Raw genomic sequence first — 15071 nt, forward strand, 5'->3', positions numbered from 1 at the left:
CCCGCTCTTAAGGGAGAGCCCATCCAGACGAGACCACCAGAGCACATTGAGGCCCGACAGGCAGTAGCAGAGCTGGGATTTCCACCTAGCTCCTCGGCCTTCACTTCAGCGAGGTCCCCATTAACGCACCATTCAAAGTTAAAATAGCGAAAACCACGACAATGAGAAAACGGATGCACAAAAAGGGTTCTGAACTGGAAGGGACCTAAAAAGCATCTCCTAGTTCAGGAGAAAAAGCAGTGTGAGAAGTGGGGTGCCATGTGGCCAGGTGGATAGGGCGCTGGACCTGGAGTTGGGGAGACCTGTGTTCAAATCCTGCCTCAGACACTTACTAGCGCAGTGACCCTGGGCAGGTCACTTAACCTTTGTTTGCTTAATCCACTGGAAAAGGAAATGAAAAACCACTCCCATATCTTTGCCAAGAAAAAACCTTGAGGACAGTAGGGTCCTGGGGGGCCTCAAGAAAAGTAGGATGCCTGAACTACAATAGTGAGTGTGGTTTAAGGGGTCGTTTGCCCCCTTAACCTTAGCAGCCTCCTCTGTACAATGACTGGGCTGGACCTCCTAATCTTGAAGGCTTTTTCCAGCTCTGAAATGCTGATTTAGCCAAGAGTGCCGTAACTCCCCAGGGCTCGGACAGCAGGAGCAGGACCTTCTTTCAAGGTCCTCTCTTAGAAGTGGGCTCATTTTGGCCCTTTATCCTCCCGTGGACTGCAACACCTTTTAACTGTCAGACGATCGCTATTGATAAGGGGAGCTAGCTTGGGGTGCTCGCTAGCACACTGGGAGCGAAAGAAGAAATCACATTGAGGCTGGGGTCAGAAATGCACAGAGAGCAGGAAGAAAAGAAACCCACATGACCATGCTACAGTAGAGTAATGCTTCTGTCCAGTCACCTGTCCTCAGGCAAGCTACAACCTCTTGGAAACTCAGCTTCTTTCCTCGGTGAAATGATCAGGTTGGATCAGATGGTCTCTAAGTTCCCTGAGGCTGTAAGCGTGTGACTGTAAGATAAGACATATCCAGCTGGGTTTGGTCAGATCCTTCTCTTTACAAATAGGCTTCCATTTCCTTGGACTTACAATGGAAAAGGTATTGGACACCCAACATGCCCTACCTCACCGAGTTTGTATTGAGCCCATATAAGTATGTAAAGTGATTTTTCAACTTGAAATTTGCTCAAGAAATGACAGTGATATCGAGGAAGGTGACAGCAGCTTGAAACTTAGAGAAATAGAGGGTTTGGGAATTTTTTATACTTATTTTTTTTTCAATTACACACAAAACAATTTTAACATCCTTTTTTTAATTTTGAGTTTCAAATTCTCTCTCACCTCCTTGAGAGGGCAAACAATTTGATACAGATTATATATGCCACACAAAACATATTTCCATAATAGCCATGTTTCAAAAAATGTAGATTAAAAAACACCAAAGAAAACTATAAGAAAATTAGGCGAACACAGAATAGTACACGTCAGACCTTTGGGAAGGGAAAGACTTCAAAACCAAGCAAGACTTAGAAAGAGTTACAAAATGCAAAATAAATAATCTGGAATACATCAAATTAAAAAGGTTTTGTACAAACAAAACCAATGTAACTAAAATCAGAAGGGAAACAATCTTCATAGAGACCTCTGACAAAGGTTTAATTACTCAAATTTATAGAGCTAAATCAATTGTACAAAAAATCAAGCCATTCTCCAATTGATAAATGGGCAAGGGACATGAACAGGCAGTTCTCAGCCAAAGAAATCAAAACTATTAATAAGCACATGAAGAAGTGCTCTACATCTCTTATAATCAGAGAGATGCAAATCAAAGCAACTCTGAGGTATCACCTCACACCTAGCAGATTGGCTAACATGACAGCTATGGAAAGTAATGAATGCTGGAGGGGGTGTGGCAAAGTAGGGACACTAATTCATTGCTGGTGGAGTTGTGAACTGATCCAACCATTCTGGAGGGCAATTTGGAACTCTGCCCAAAGGGCGATAAAAGACTGTCTGCCCTTTGATCCAGCTATTGCACTGCTGGGTTTGTACCCCAAAGAGATAATAAGGAAAAAGACTTGTACAAGAATATTCATAGCTGCACTCTTTGTGGTGGCCAAAAATTGGAAAATGAGGGGATGCCCTTCAATTGGAGAATGGCTGAACAAATTGTGGTATATGTTGGGGATGGAATACTATTGTGCTAAAAGGAATAATAAAGTGGAGGGATTCCATGTGAACTGGAACAACCTCCAGGAACTGATGCGGAGTGAAAGGAGCAGAACCAGGAAATCATTATACACAGAGACTGATACACTGTGGTACAATCAAAGGTGATGGACTTCTCAATTAGTGTCAATGCAATGTCCCTGAACAATCTGCAGGGATCTAAAAATACTATCCACAAGCAAAGGATAAACTGTGGGAGTAAAAACAACAAGGAAAAGCAACTGCCTGACTACAGGGGTGGAGGTGATAGGACTGAGGAGAGACTCTAAATGAGCACTCTAATGCAAATACCAACAACATGGAAATGGGTTAGAAACAGAAACACATGTGATAACCAGTGGAATTGAGCATTGGCTATGGGAGAGGGAAGGGTGGGGTGGGGGGGGAGGAAAAGAAAATGATCTTTGTTTCCAGTGAATAATGTTTGGAAATGACCAAATAAAATAATGTTTAAAAAAATGAGGAAACTGAAGTTCAAGAAAAAAAAAACCCAAGAAAAATGAAGTTAAAAAAGTATGCTTCAACCTATATTCAGACACCATCAATACTTTCTCTAGAGGTGGAGAGCATTTCTCATAAGTCCTTCAGAACTATCTGAGATCATTGTAATGATGAGAATTGCTGTTATGCCCAGCTGATCATTGTACAATATCAGTGTTACTGTGTACAATGTTCTCCTGGTTCTTCTTACTTCATTTTGCATCATTTCTTTCAAGGTGAGAGTTTTTTTTTTTTGGTGAGAGTATCCTACTTACCATTTCTTATTCCACAACAGTGTTACATCACAGTCATATACCAGAGTTTGTTCAACTGCTCCCCCCACGGATCCCCTCCATTTCCAGTTCTTTGCTACCATAAAAAGAGCAGATATAAATATATATTTTTGTATAAGCCCCTTTTCCCTTCCTTCTCTCCTTCCCTCTTCCTTCCCTTCCCTTCCCTTCCCTTCCCTTTCCTTCCCTTCCCTTCCCTTCCCTTCCCTTCTCTTCCCTTCCCTCCCCTCACTCCCTCTTCCTTCCCTTCTCTTCCCTTTCTTTTTTCCCTTCCCTTCCCTTCCCTTCCCTTCCCTTCCCTTCCCTTCCCTTCCCTTCCCTTCCCTTCCCTTCCCTTCCCTTCCCTTCCCTTCCCTTCCCTTCTCCTCCTTCCTTTTTCTTTGGGATCCAGACCTAGCAGTAGCATAAATCTGGGTCAAAGACTGCATAGTTTTGTAGTTCTTTGGCCATAGGTCCAAATTGCCCTCCAGAAGGGTTGAATCACTTCACAACTCCACCAACAGCGCCTTAGTGTCCCAATTATTTCACATCCTTTCCAACATTTTAGATGGAGTATTTTGATTCTGCTCCTCATGACCAATTCCGGGACTTTGACCAGTTAGATGGAAAACTGTCTTAGCCCTCTGACACTCGGTTAGGGCCCTCCCTCCGGTCTCCCTTCTCCCAACTCCGCCCATTTCGCCAAAATCCGGAGCCCCGAAATCCCGGCTGGCCGACTTGCATACATTCAGTCCAGGCGCTGGACCAGTGAGCATGCTCCAAAAAGGCGTCGCTGGCTTGGGTTGCCAAGCAGCACGTTCTGTGGATACACAATATTCTCGTAGGAGGGCGGTCTTGTTTGAACAGACAGTTCTCATTGGCCAGTACGTAGAAGTGGGAGAGGGACGGGAACAGGGTCCAATCAGCGGCCGCTTTCCTGAGGCCGCCCCAAAAGGGAAGAGCCAGCCTTAGCACCCGCCGAGTTTAACCCTAAAGAGCCGGTGCTGCGCTTTCAGAGTAGTATAGGGGGATCAGAAGCTGCCACGTCTACTAAACCTGGGAGCCATGAACTTGGCGGTGGCAGCAGTTCCTCGAAGCCTTTAAGCCACATCCACTTAGCCGAAGCCGGCGAGGATTTCATGTAGCCAGGCAGCCTTCTCTTGAGCGACTCACTTTGGCTAGACGCCGGTGCTGCTGACCTGGCACCATGACACCGGCCCTGTGGTCAGCCCTCCTGGCTGCCCTGCTGGCCCTGGGACGGGGCGCCCTGATCCCGGAGCCCGAGGTGAAGATCGAGGTGCTCCAGAAGCCTTTCATCTGCCATCGGAAGACCAAAGGCGGCGATATGATGCTGGTGCACTATGAAGGCTACTTGGAGCAGGACGGCTCCTTGTTCCATTCCACGTAAGTGATGGGGCAGGAGAGGTGGCCAGGTCAGGCGGGGCCAGAGGGCCGGCAGACTTGACCTCTTTGCTGGCGAAAAAGCACTGTGGAAAACTCAACGTTCATTTTCCAAGTTGGCTCTCCCGATGGATGAGGCACTGGGGATAGGATAGAGACCGGACCTGGGTTTTCATAAACAGATTCCCAAGTGAGGAGAAATCTTCCTTCTCCCCTAGCTGGCAGACCCACTGCAAGCTTTAGCCTTTTTTTTTTTAACCCTTACCTTCCCTGAGCCTTCCTATCGTCATAGAATCAGCCCCGTGTATTGGTTCTGAGGCAGAAAAACAGTAAGGGAGTTAAGTGACTTGCCCAGGGTCAGAAAGCTAGGTCGCATTTGAACCCAGGACTGGACCTCCCACCTCCAGGCCTGTCTCTATCTACTGAGCCACCTAGCTGCCCCCTGAGCATTTTAGTCTTAAGTGGCCAGGGGAACCCGACAAGCTTGAGGGACCCAGAGCCAGTAAGTTGTCAGAAGCTGTCCTTGAATTTGAGTTTCCGCGCCGCAGAGACCAACTTTCTGTCCTCAACTTAAGATGGAAACGACCAAAGTCTGAGGCTGACTTCATTTGAACGGAGGTTTCCAGACTCCAATCCCAGCCCTCTTTTCACACTTTGAATACTTGTATCGGATTTATATAATCGTTTATCTTGTTGCTTCAATATCGATCCACCCCTGATTTCCTATCCAGTGCTTTTCTTTTCCCAGAGTGAGATCTCCGAAACCATGCTGCTTCCGCTTATTGGCTATTAATTACCCGACATTTGGTCCTGTAGGTAAACAAAGGCATTGTCTCAATGCAAGCTGGATTGGTAAAATATGGCCTAAGCCCTTCATTTCAAAGAAGAGAAATGGGTGCATTGAAGTTGACTTGTCTGGTTCAGCTCTTAGGTAGTAGAGCTGGAATAGAGCCCAGAACTCTTGGCTCCCAGCCCAGTATCTTCCTCCTCCTCCTCCTCCTCCTCCTCCTCCTCCTCCTCCTCCTCCTCCTCTTCCTCCTCCTCCTCCTCCTCCTCCTCTTCCTTCCCCTCTTCCCCCTTCTTTCTTCTTCTCTCATCAGATCCCTCCACTGCTCTTCAGTTTTGGATACCTTGTTAATGAGTCTGACTTGTGATTAAAATTCTTCACCCTACAGTGGAGGGAGTCCTGAGTTTGGAGTCAGAGGACCCGAGTGGGGATCCCATTCATTCACTTAGTACCTAAATGACTTTGGGCAAGTCACTTAAACTCTGGGACTGGGTTTCATCTTCTTTAAAGGGAAGATGGCTAAATTCCGTTACTTCCGAGATCCCTCCCTTCTCCTCCCTCTGTCTCTCTGATTCTAGGAACCTCCTGGGGATTTAGAAGCAAAAAAATGCAGGAATTTCCTTTGCCTTTTAGAAGAGAGGTGAGAGTGTTCTCCATGCTGTTTCTGTGTTCTGTTCTGACTAATTCGCCAAAGGTCTCTTCAAGGCCAACTGTCTTTGGGGCACAGTGCTGGGGCCATAAAGAAAAGAGGGTCAATCAGTGAGCCAGCAGACATTTATTAACTGTTGGTATAAGGGGAATAGAAATGGATCAGCCAATCAGCAAGCTCTCAGCTCAGCACTCCAGGACATAAAGAAAGATAAAAACAGTTGCTGCCCTCCAGGAGTTTACATTCTGAGAAAGCATGGAAATAATTGGAGTTGGCCACGATACAGGCAAAGGAGGTGAAAGGTAACCTTTGAGGGGATAACTAGCTAAAAAAGGATGTCGGTGAGTCCATTGGGGGATCTTTTTTGCCTGACTGTGTATTTGTCAGAAGGATTTTTTTAATCCCTATTAGAGGTAGATGGGAGGGAGAGAAAATCAATGCTTGCTAACTGACATTTCTTTTGAAGTTGTAGAGTGCCCAGGGGAGAATTCAGGGGACAGGAGGGGCCTGCTATTCTTTCAGGGTTTTCTGCAGGACAGCATCTATGTCCTAGCAGAAGCCTGACATTGGGACACCCCAGAACTAGCTCTTTGGATTGCAGATACCATAGTCTTGCAAGTCTGCCTGAATGTGCAGCTGAGCACGCGTGCATATCCGCAGCTAGTGCTTTTGTCTCCCACCTTCCTCCACTGGCTCCCCCAAATCTCTCTTTGCTCTCCATGCTGCTCCCAAGGGCCTCACTCTGGGACACTGGCCTTGGCTGGAGTGGGCAGCCTTTCTCAGTGTGGTGAGGTTGTTTTAAGGACAGAAAAGAGAGCAGCTTCCATTAGAGGTAAAAAGAAGGTAAAAGGTTCTGGGAATCTGCAGAGAAGAGGAGGCCAGGAAGCGATGCCGTGAAGCCTGCAGACACTCTCTAACTCTGTGCATCTTGTTTTTGTTAGCCACAAACACAACAATGGGCAGCCTATCTGGTTTACCCTTGGCATCCTGGAGGCTCTCAAAGGCTGGGACCAAGGCCTGAAGGGCATGTGCGTGGGGGAGAAGAGGAAGCTCACCATCCCCCCAGCCCTGGGTTATGGAAAAGAAGGCAAAGGTAATTTTGTCCCTTTCTCCTTCCTCTTCCTTCTTCCTTCTCCTCTCAGGAGCTCCCAGGCCTTCCTGCGTTGGGTCAAAGGGGATGGCCAGAGTCACCACCTTGTTACTTCTTGTTACTCAGACCGATGTTACTGTTGTCATTCACTCGAGTAGAATCATACGATGTTGTTCTAGTCGATGTTAATGCTCAATGACGTCATCTTTGTGATCAATGTCATCGTTATCCTTGTCGTTGTTAATGACACTGATGGGGGTACCTACTGACCTGGGCTCTCACTGCTCTAGTGAGCTCCCAGCAGAGGACACTCTGCCACTGCCCCTTGGCACCTATTAGAGCCCGAGACGCTGCTCCAGGGCACCTACATGTCCAAAGTGGGACACGAAGGCCAGCGGGCTAACCACAGAACTACAGCCACACCACATGACGCTTCCATCATGCCTTGGGGTCCCCCAGACCCTTTATAGAGACCACTAGAGCTGCGGGGGTGCTCAGGCTCTCTCATCACCATCCATGCCGTTCACTTAGCACAGTGTCTGTCGCATAGTAGGTGCCTTCTTCAAAGCTGATTGATTGATTGATGAGGGGGCCAGAGTGGCCGTTTACTCTAAGCTCCTGCATTTGACAGATGAGGAAAGTGGCCCCAACCCATCAGACCTCTGTCTTATGGGGGGGGGGGGAGGGACTCTAGAGGAGACTAGGTTGGAAATCCTCTCAAGCCTACCTCGGACACAGCTTGCCCGGGAGAGGGAATCTTCCCACCAGAAGTTCCTCCTCACACCAATAATATCCAGGGCTAGACCCCCAAAAGGAAAAAAATGATGATTATTTGTATTTTTTTACCTCCCTCCCCTCCCCCTGCCCTCTCCCATCCCAATTTCTTTGTCCTTGAGTTCATTTCTCATCCATCTTTCTACGAGTTGGCTTATTTGCTCTTCACATTGTTTTCTCTCGTCCCGACAGCCAAACCAGAATTTTCTCCTTATGATAAAATCTTTCCTCTGCTTTGCTCAGCTCCCTTCTCTTTACTAGACACTGGAAGGACCTTTCCATCCCCCCACAGTCTGTTTCTTTCCCAGCAATGCATACATTGAATTCCTTTGAAGGATTTCACGTTTGTATTCCTGGAAAGGCCGTTGCTAAGGCTCTTCTGACTAAAGCTAAATATTCTTGTCTCTATAGTTGGATTCAGATCTGGAAAAGAGAACCAGGCTCCGGGCTTGTGGGATAATACGGGGGTTTTTCCTGTTTCTGTAACTCACCAGCTGAGCCCTCTCTCCTCTCTCCTCTGTCTCGAACAGGATGGAATGTCCACTATTTAACCAATACCTACCTAACTCCGCTTTCCTTCCCCGAAATGAGCAACTAACACCCCTAACCTGCGCCCAACACCGGCTCTGTAGGCTTTGAGTCCTGGGAGGGAGAATGGACCACGGCTGTGGATCAACCGGGCTGGGGCCCCTCAGCCCCTGACCACGTTGAGTGAGCAGCGTAAGTGTTCTCCTGGGGTCTCACAATGCTCCAGCCCGCCAGGAAAAAACAGGCTTGGAAGCATTTATCCCAAACGTTCTGATTGAACAGAGGGAAATATTTGGAAGAGGGGGTTCATCCTTTCCAGGAAGCTTTGGGGCTCAAGAAAAAATGCTTGGGAGGGTTTATCCCAAATGTTCTGATTGAACAGAGGGAAATATTTAGAAGAGGGGTTCTTCCTCCCTAGGCAGCTAGCAGAAATGCCCAGTTTCTTGCAGTTCACATCTTCCTTCCTCATTAAGTGCCTTTTTTTTTTTAAAGGACTGCTTCAGCTTCCATTTCCCAGGAAATTAGTTGAATTCTATGGCTTCTATAATTCTCTGTTCAGATTAAAAGAGGAAAATGAAACTGAGAGAAGTTCAATGACTTGTCCAAGGTCTCGTAGGCAGCAAGCATCAGGACTGGGATTTGAACCCAGATCCTTGGATTCCACTCTACCAGAGATGTCAGACTCACAGGCAGCCTGCAAAACTCCCTAGGGAGGACAGAACCAGCTGAAAATATAACTGAGAAATGTTAAACAAAATAACTAAACACACAATACAACATAGATTTTAATTTGTGGGTTTCTAAGTCAAAATGCTGCCTGCTTCTATTTGAGCTTGACACCACAAGACATTCCATATGTTGAGAGGGCTAGACCCTGTCTACATTGTTTTTTCTCTTTCTTTTTAAATAGATTTTTTTTTAGTTTTTCTTAAAGTAGAGCATCCCCAGACTCACACTTCCTTTATGCAGTAGAAATATGATGAAGTGTTTTGTGATCCAGGGAAAGTTCTACCCTGTTTTCTAGTCTTGATGGTAGTTTAGTAGTTTTGGACCTCTTTGCCTCATCTGAAAGTTACCTGTGTTATGGGATTGCTAATTAATAATCAAGAAACATTCATTTGTCAAGCACTTCCCGAGTGCCAGGTACAGGGGCTGTTTCATATGGTATTGTAGACCCCGAATATGAAATAATAGAAAAAGCCCTGACTCTGGGGTCAGGGGACCCAGGTTCCAACCCCAGAGCTGATACTTGCTAGAGTGTGACCTTAGGAAAGTCACCTTATCTTTTGTGGCCTCAGTTTTCTCATGTGTGAAATACAGGGGTTGAACTAAATAGCCTGTAGGCTTCCCTCCAATTCTAGGTTATGATCTAGAGGGTTCTAAGTTAGATCTTCATGCTGTGGTTTTAGTCTTCAAAAAATAAAATTAATAAAAACGTTTTCTAATAAAATCAATTCTCCAGGGCATCAGACACACCAGAATTGAAACGTAAGTACAAAAAGGGGAAAAACCAAAAAATCTTCTAAAACCAAGCTGAGGATTTTTAAAGCTGCCATTTTGGATCATCTATCCATCTCCCCCCACCCCCAGTTTAATCAAAAGGGAGCTGTCTGTATAGACAGATGATTAGAGCTTAACTTTAGGGCTACAGCCATTAGATTATAAGCTCCTTGAGGACAGGGAATGTGTTTTTTTACCCATAAAAATGTTTATTGATTGATTGATCTAAATAGAAAGGATCTCAGAGAACATCAAGCCTAACCCCTTCATTTTACAAATTAGGAAACCAAGGCACAAAGAAGGTAGTGGCTTGTCCAGGGTCATATAGCTAGTAAAGACCTGAGTTAGGATTTGAACCCAGGACTCCCTGACTCCAAATCACTTGCATCGTTCTTTGTAATAGCAAATCTATTGCTATAGCATCAAGACAATGAGCTATATAAGGATAGGGTTGGGATGAAAGTGCCTTCTGGTTCTCTTCTCAGCCCCAAACTTTCTAGTTAAGTCATTTAACCTACTGGTACTTTAGTTTCTTCAGCTGCAAACTTGTGGTACCAATAACCTCCCCTCTCAAGCCCATAGAAGAGTAAAATGGTACCTGGGATAGAGAGCTGGAAGGGGACTTGGAGATCCATCATCCATGGAAGCTCTTTGAAAAATGTCAATCTATACAAATTGAGAAGATCCCAGAGTGGGAGGTCATGGGCTCCCCCGCTCTGGACATCCTCATGGAAAGACTGGATCGCCCTTTGCTGGGTATGTTGTCAAAGGGATGTTGGTTCTGGCATGGATTGGACTAGCTCGGGGGCTTCCTTTGGGCAGTCAGCCTAGTGAAACCTTTGGACCCCTCCTCAGAATCCCTTTGTTAAATGCATCAAATGAAAAACAGATGATTACAAATTTTGTTGAAACGAAACCATCAAAATCTTCTTTAAAAACAAGCGCATGGATCCCAGATTAAAAACCTTTGTACTAGAAATATACCTTCCAACTCTGAAATTCTGGGATTCCACGTGGAAACATCGTGTTGTAGAAAAACGGAGATTCAACAATCTGATGTCCTAATATCTAGATAAAAAGGCAGGACATCGAGGTGGAGCAAAGAACAAGTTCCAAAAGTTCCAAAAACATGGCCCTAGGAGGTGCGTCCCACTAGTCTGTCTTTTGGTGGAATGCTTCCTCCTTGAGGGCAAAGACTTTGTTTTTTGTCTTCGTAGCCCTAATCAGTGCCCAACACATAGTAGGTACTTCATAAAGTGTTTTGAGTACTTGGTTCTAGTTGAGTTGAGCATTTCACTTCCATCAGTTTATTAAATAATAGGAGGGAAGGTTCCCCTGAGAATTTAATCGCCCAGTTGCACAAATGAGATTTTTCATTGCTTAGCTCTGTGCTAGGCAAAACTATTTTAGTCCTCTCGATTATTGGATGTGTGTCTGGAATAGAAAGCCAAGGCCTCTAGAGAGCAGCTCGCCCTTCTTCCTGCTGCTGAAGGGAAATGAGTCCACAGCCTTGACTCAAGACGTGACCCCAGACCCCTATCAGCCACTCACTGTTCTCTGTACATTTGCCCCTCAGTTTTAGTGAAGGGCCTGTTTTGCCCAGATTCACCTCTTCTACTTTGAAACATCAATAATATCAATGAAAGCTGCTTTTCTTTCCCCCTTGGCAGGTAAAATTCCCCCTGAGAGTACACTAATATTTAACATTGATCTCCTGGAAATTCGAAATGGACCCAGATCCCACGAGTCGTTCCAAGAAATGGATCTTAATGATGACTGGAAACTGTCTAAAAAGGAGGTGAGGCTCTTGGAGTTGGTGGTGAGGGCTCAAGGATGGCTTTGTGGGCTCCTTAGGAGTTGGGGGTACACAGGCTGCCGAAAGAGGGGAGAAGGAGCAGCTCAGAGCTTCCATGCTGATCAGTCACGGGACTGGACTGAAGGTGGACACTGTAATTCCATCCTGGGCAGGGACAGGGAGAGCCAGTCTCCCTCGTCCTACTCCCAACGACAACAACAAAAACCCCAACCAAGGGACCATTTCCTCTGGGAAAAACATTCCAGAGCTCCAAAGATCTGCAACTTCCTTGAGCTGGCCGTTGATTTTTCATCAACTGAATCACATATCCTTCAACATATACCTTCTTATAACCAGATGGCTAAGTTTTCTAAGAAAAAATAAGGGGGTTCCTTTTAGTAAATAAGAAATATTATAAAAAAAGAATATTATATTATATTATATATTATATATAATTATAATATAAATATTATTAAAAATATTATAAAAAAAGAAATATTATAAAATTATAAAAAAATATATAAAAATCAATAGTGTTTTTGATTGAACTATTTAAATCTCTGTTTCTAAAACCAGCATGTAGGTGGGGGTAGTGAATAGGATGTTACCATTGAAGTCAAACAGAGATGAGTTCAAATCTTACCTTAGATGACTAATAGCTGTGTGGCCCTGGGCAAATCACTTAACTTCTGTCTGTTTCAGTTTTTTACTCAGCTATGAAATGAGGATCATCATAGCATTTACTTCCCAGGGTTGTTGTGAGGATTAAATTAGACAATGCCAATAATGTGCTTTTTGAACCTTAACATGTTATAGAAGTGCTGCCTAGTAGTAGTAGTAGCAGTAATAAAAAAGCCAGAAACTCGAGTTGGGGCCCTCGATCAGAGTCTCCTGAACCGGAAGGCCAGCTTCTCCAGGCAGCCTGATTTTTTCCTTTGTAGGTGAAGATCTATTTGAAGAAGGAGTTTGAAAAGCATGGGGCGGTGGTCAATGAGAGCCATCACGATGGCTTGGTGGAGGACATCTTTGACAAAGAAGACGAGGACAAAGACGGATTCATCTCCGCCAGGGAATTCACCTACAAACACGATGAGCTGTGAAGAAGCCCCCTTCGGTCTGGCACAGCACCTGGAAGGTCTCTAGTTTTTGAGCTGTATTTTCTATTAGTGTTGATTCTGTCTGTTGAGTTAGTATTTATTTACAGGAAAGAAGTCATTGTCTCCTGCAGTGTGTCTTTGAATATTAAAGAAGTCCTTTGAGTGACATGCTCTCTGCCCCTTTCTCCCCACTGAGCTGTGGCCCTGGGGGAAGACTTGGAATTTGTCCTGGATTCAGAGATGGAGAAAGAAGCTGAGAGTCTCCTACTTTGTGGATGAGGAGAGCCACCCCTCTAGGGGGGAAGAAGCTTGCCCTGGCTCCCGTGGAGCCCCTGAGCCCATTTCTTTTCCTGATCCACCCCAATCCCTCATCCTGGAGCACGCCAGCCTCTCTCTTATTCCCACATCTCCAGCCTGACATGCACTAGCTTATGCACAATCTAAAAAACATGGCGGCAGGAACCAGGCATCCACATTCAATTTCATTAAATCACCAACCAGGCACTTGGCTTTCTACCACCCACCAAAGGGCAATCAATCTATTGGGAGGAGCCCAAGGCTGCCCATTTTCATGGTCTAGAAGCTGGTTTGCTCCAACTGTTGCTTTCTTGAAGGGGAATTCAAATGAGTACAGAATAATGAAAAGTGTGTGTGCACAGGCTGGGCACTGGGGAGAAGAAACAAAAAGGAAACCATCTACCTTCAGGGAGTTTACATTCTCTTGGGGGGAAACCATATAAACACATAAGTAGATATACAATACAGAAAAAGCAATTGGAGAGAGGATAGGCAGCTGGGGAGGAGATCAGGAAAGGCTTCCTGTAGGAGGTGGGCTAAATTCTGAAGAAAGCTTGAGGTTCTACCCAAGACTTGAGTGGCAAACTACCCTGTGGTTCCTGGTACTTCCCACATTTGTGCCTGAGGCAAAATGGTGGGAGGGCAGGAGTGCTGGAGACAAATCATTACTTCTCCAGGCATGGATAATCATCCCGATTGCCTTCTTGTGGACATTTCCCCAGTTTAGGCAGCTAGCTGACAACAGCATGAGAGGCTCAGGAATGGAGGATTAGGAGAGATCCAGCTTTACCTGCTGCCTCAGATACTCACTAGCTGTGTGATCCTAGAGAATCTGCCTCAGTTTCCTCACCCATAAAATGGAGGTATTAAGAGCACCTAGCTCCCAGAGAGGTGGGAGGATCAAATGAGATACGGTAATAACGGAGCATTTTATAGCATTTTCAGATTTTTAAAGAATTTTATAAATATTTTATTTGCTAGGCAAAGTGCTTGGCCAAAGTCAGTTTGATGATGCTGGTGATGTTCCTTGGGTAATGCTCGTGGTACCTTGAATACAGTTAGAACTCAATAAATACTCGCAATTGGGAATTCTTTGGGTGAGCCCCTAAAGTAGGAGCATCTGTCCCCGGAACTGGAAATAGCTCTGCTTGGAGAGAAGAATCCTAAGAACAACCTAAGTCCAACCCACAATCCTCCTGTGTGCATTTGTAGAACTTCCCTTAACCCAAACTCTTGCCTTGCTCCCTCCCAACTCAGAGATGATCAGAGATGCTGCAGATTTGTTAAACCCGAAGGTAGGCAGGCGATCATTCCTTTCCTAGTAGGCTGATTCACTCAGTCTTGTCTTTTTTCTGGAGCTCAGAGGGAGGTCTTTTTTAATCAAAACATTTAATTACTTCCCACCCCCACCTAAGAAAAGTTGTGAACCACAACAGAGACAGCTTCGTGGGTGGCTGAGAGGAGAGCAGCTGGCCTTAAGGTGGTCCCTCTCTATTAATTCTTTTCAATCACGAAGATGAGAGTTTAGATTTAGAAACCTGGGGTGTGTGTGTGGGGGGAGCAGTGTAGAGCTATTGCTTAACTCCCAGAGCATGGGAGACCTCGGATACAAAGACCCGTCCACAGCCAGATTGTACCTTTAAAAGTTAGCTGGCCATCTGGGAGAATTAGCCACACTTTTTCTCCTTTCTGCCTGGGTGAGCTCTTGCTCAATAACACATTCGAAAAAAGGTAAATGGAGAGGCATTCCTGGGAATAGAAAGATGTTCCACAGTTGGGGTTGGAGAGGCTTGTCAGGAAGAACACTGAGTTTTGGGGACTGGCTGCTGAGTCTACTAATCCAGTTCCAGGATGGGTAAACTGAGGTCAGAATGGGTTGGGATCCCAATCAGGGGCCAAACAATCAAGAATGGGGAAGTCACAAATGCTCACATATTCCTAGTTTGTTTTCTGGCTAAGCCAAGATCCGGAGTCCAGAGTTTCTGCATTTCCTCCCAATGACCAGACAGAGACCTCCAGGATGTGTGACCCCAGCATCCTATTGGAAATGGTGCTTTATCTACCTTCCTCAACAGCTACTTGATTTGGGTCAATCTCATGTTGAGGGGTGTGTGGAATTCTGGGATTTGGGAAAACAGCTAGCTTGGCTCATGGCCACTTGGAGGATTGTTGTTGTTCA

At 45.5% G+C, this 15071-nt stretch overlaps 1 protein-coding gene across 1 annotated transcript; it reads left to right on the forward strand.

Moving 5' to 3' along the window:
• Nucleotides 1–3828: 3828 nt before the first annotated feature.
• FKBP14 (FKBP prolyl isomerase 14) lies at nt 3829–12761 on the forward strand. The gene is made up of 4 exons (XM_001381501.4): nt 3829–4378; nt 6753–6904; nt 11374–11501; nt 12440–12761. Exons 1-4 carry the CDS (start codon nt 4182–4184, stop codon nt 12596–12598), a joined length of 636 nt encoding a protein of 211 aa, XP_001381538.1. The 5' UTR covers nt 3829–4181; the 3' UTR covers nt 12599–12761.
• The last annotated feature ends 2310 nt before the right edge of the window (nt 12762–15071 follow it).

The sequence above is a fragment of the Monodelphis domestica genome, chromosome 5 (genome assembly GCF_027887165.1).
Source record: "Monodelphis domestica isolate mMonDom1 chromosome 5, mMonDom1.pri, whole genome shotgun sequence".
Taxonomy (NCBI): Eukaryota; Metazoa; Chordata; class Mammalia; order Didelphimorphia; family Didelphidae; genus Monodelphis; species Monodelphis domestica.

Bases quoted from the DNA above. Each gene is read 5' to 3' on its own strand.
- FKBP14 (XM_001381501.4), top strand. From the start codon at position 4,182: ATGACACCGGCCCTGTGGTCAGCCCTCCTGGCTGCCCTGCTGGCCCTG. The intron at 4,379-6,752 runs GTAAGTGATGGG...TGTTTTTGTTAG, and splicing joins GGCTCCTTGTTCCATTCCAC to CCACAAACACAACAATGGGC. The intron at 11,502-12,439 runs GTGAGGCTCTTG...TTTCCTTTGTAG, and splicing joins GGAAACTGTCTAAAAAGGAG to GTGAAGATCTATTTGAAGAA.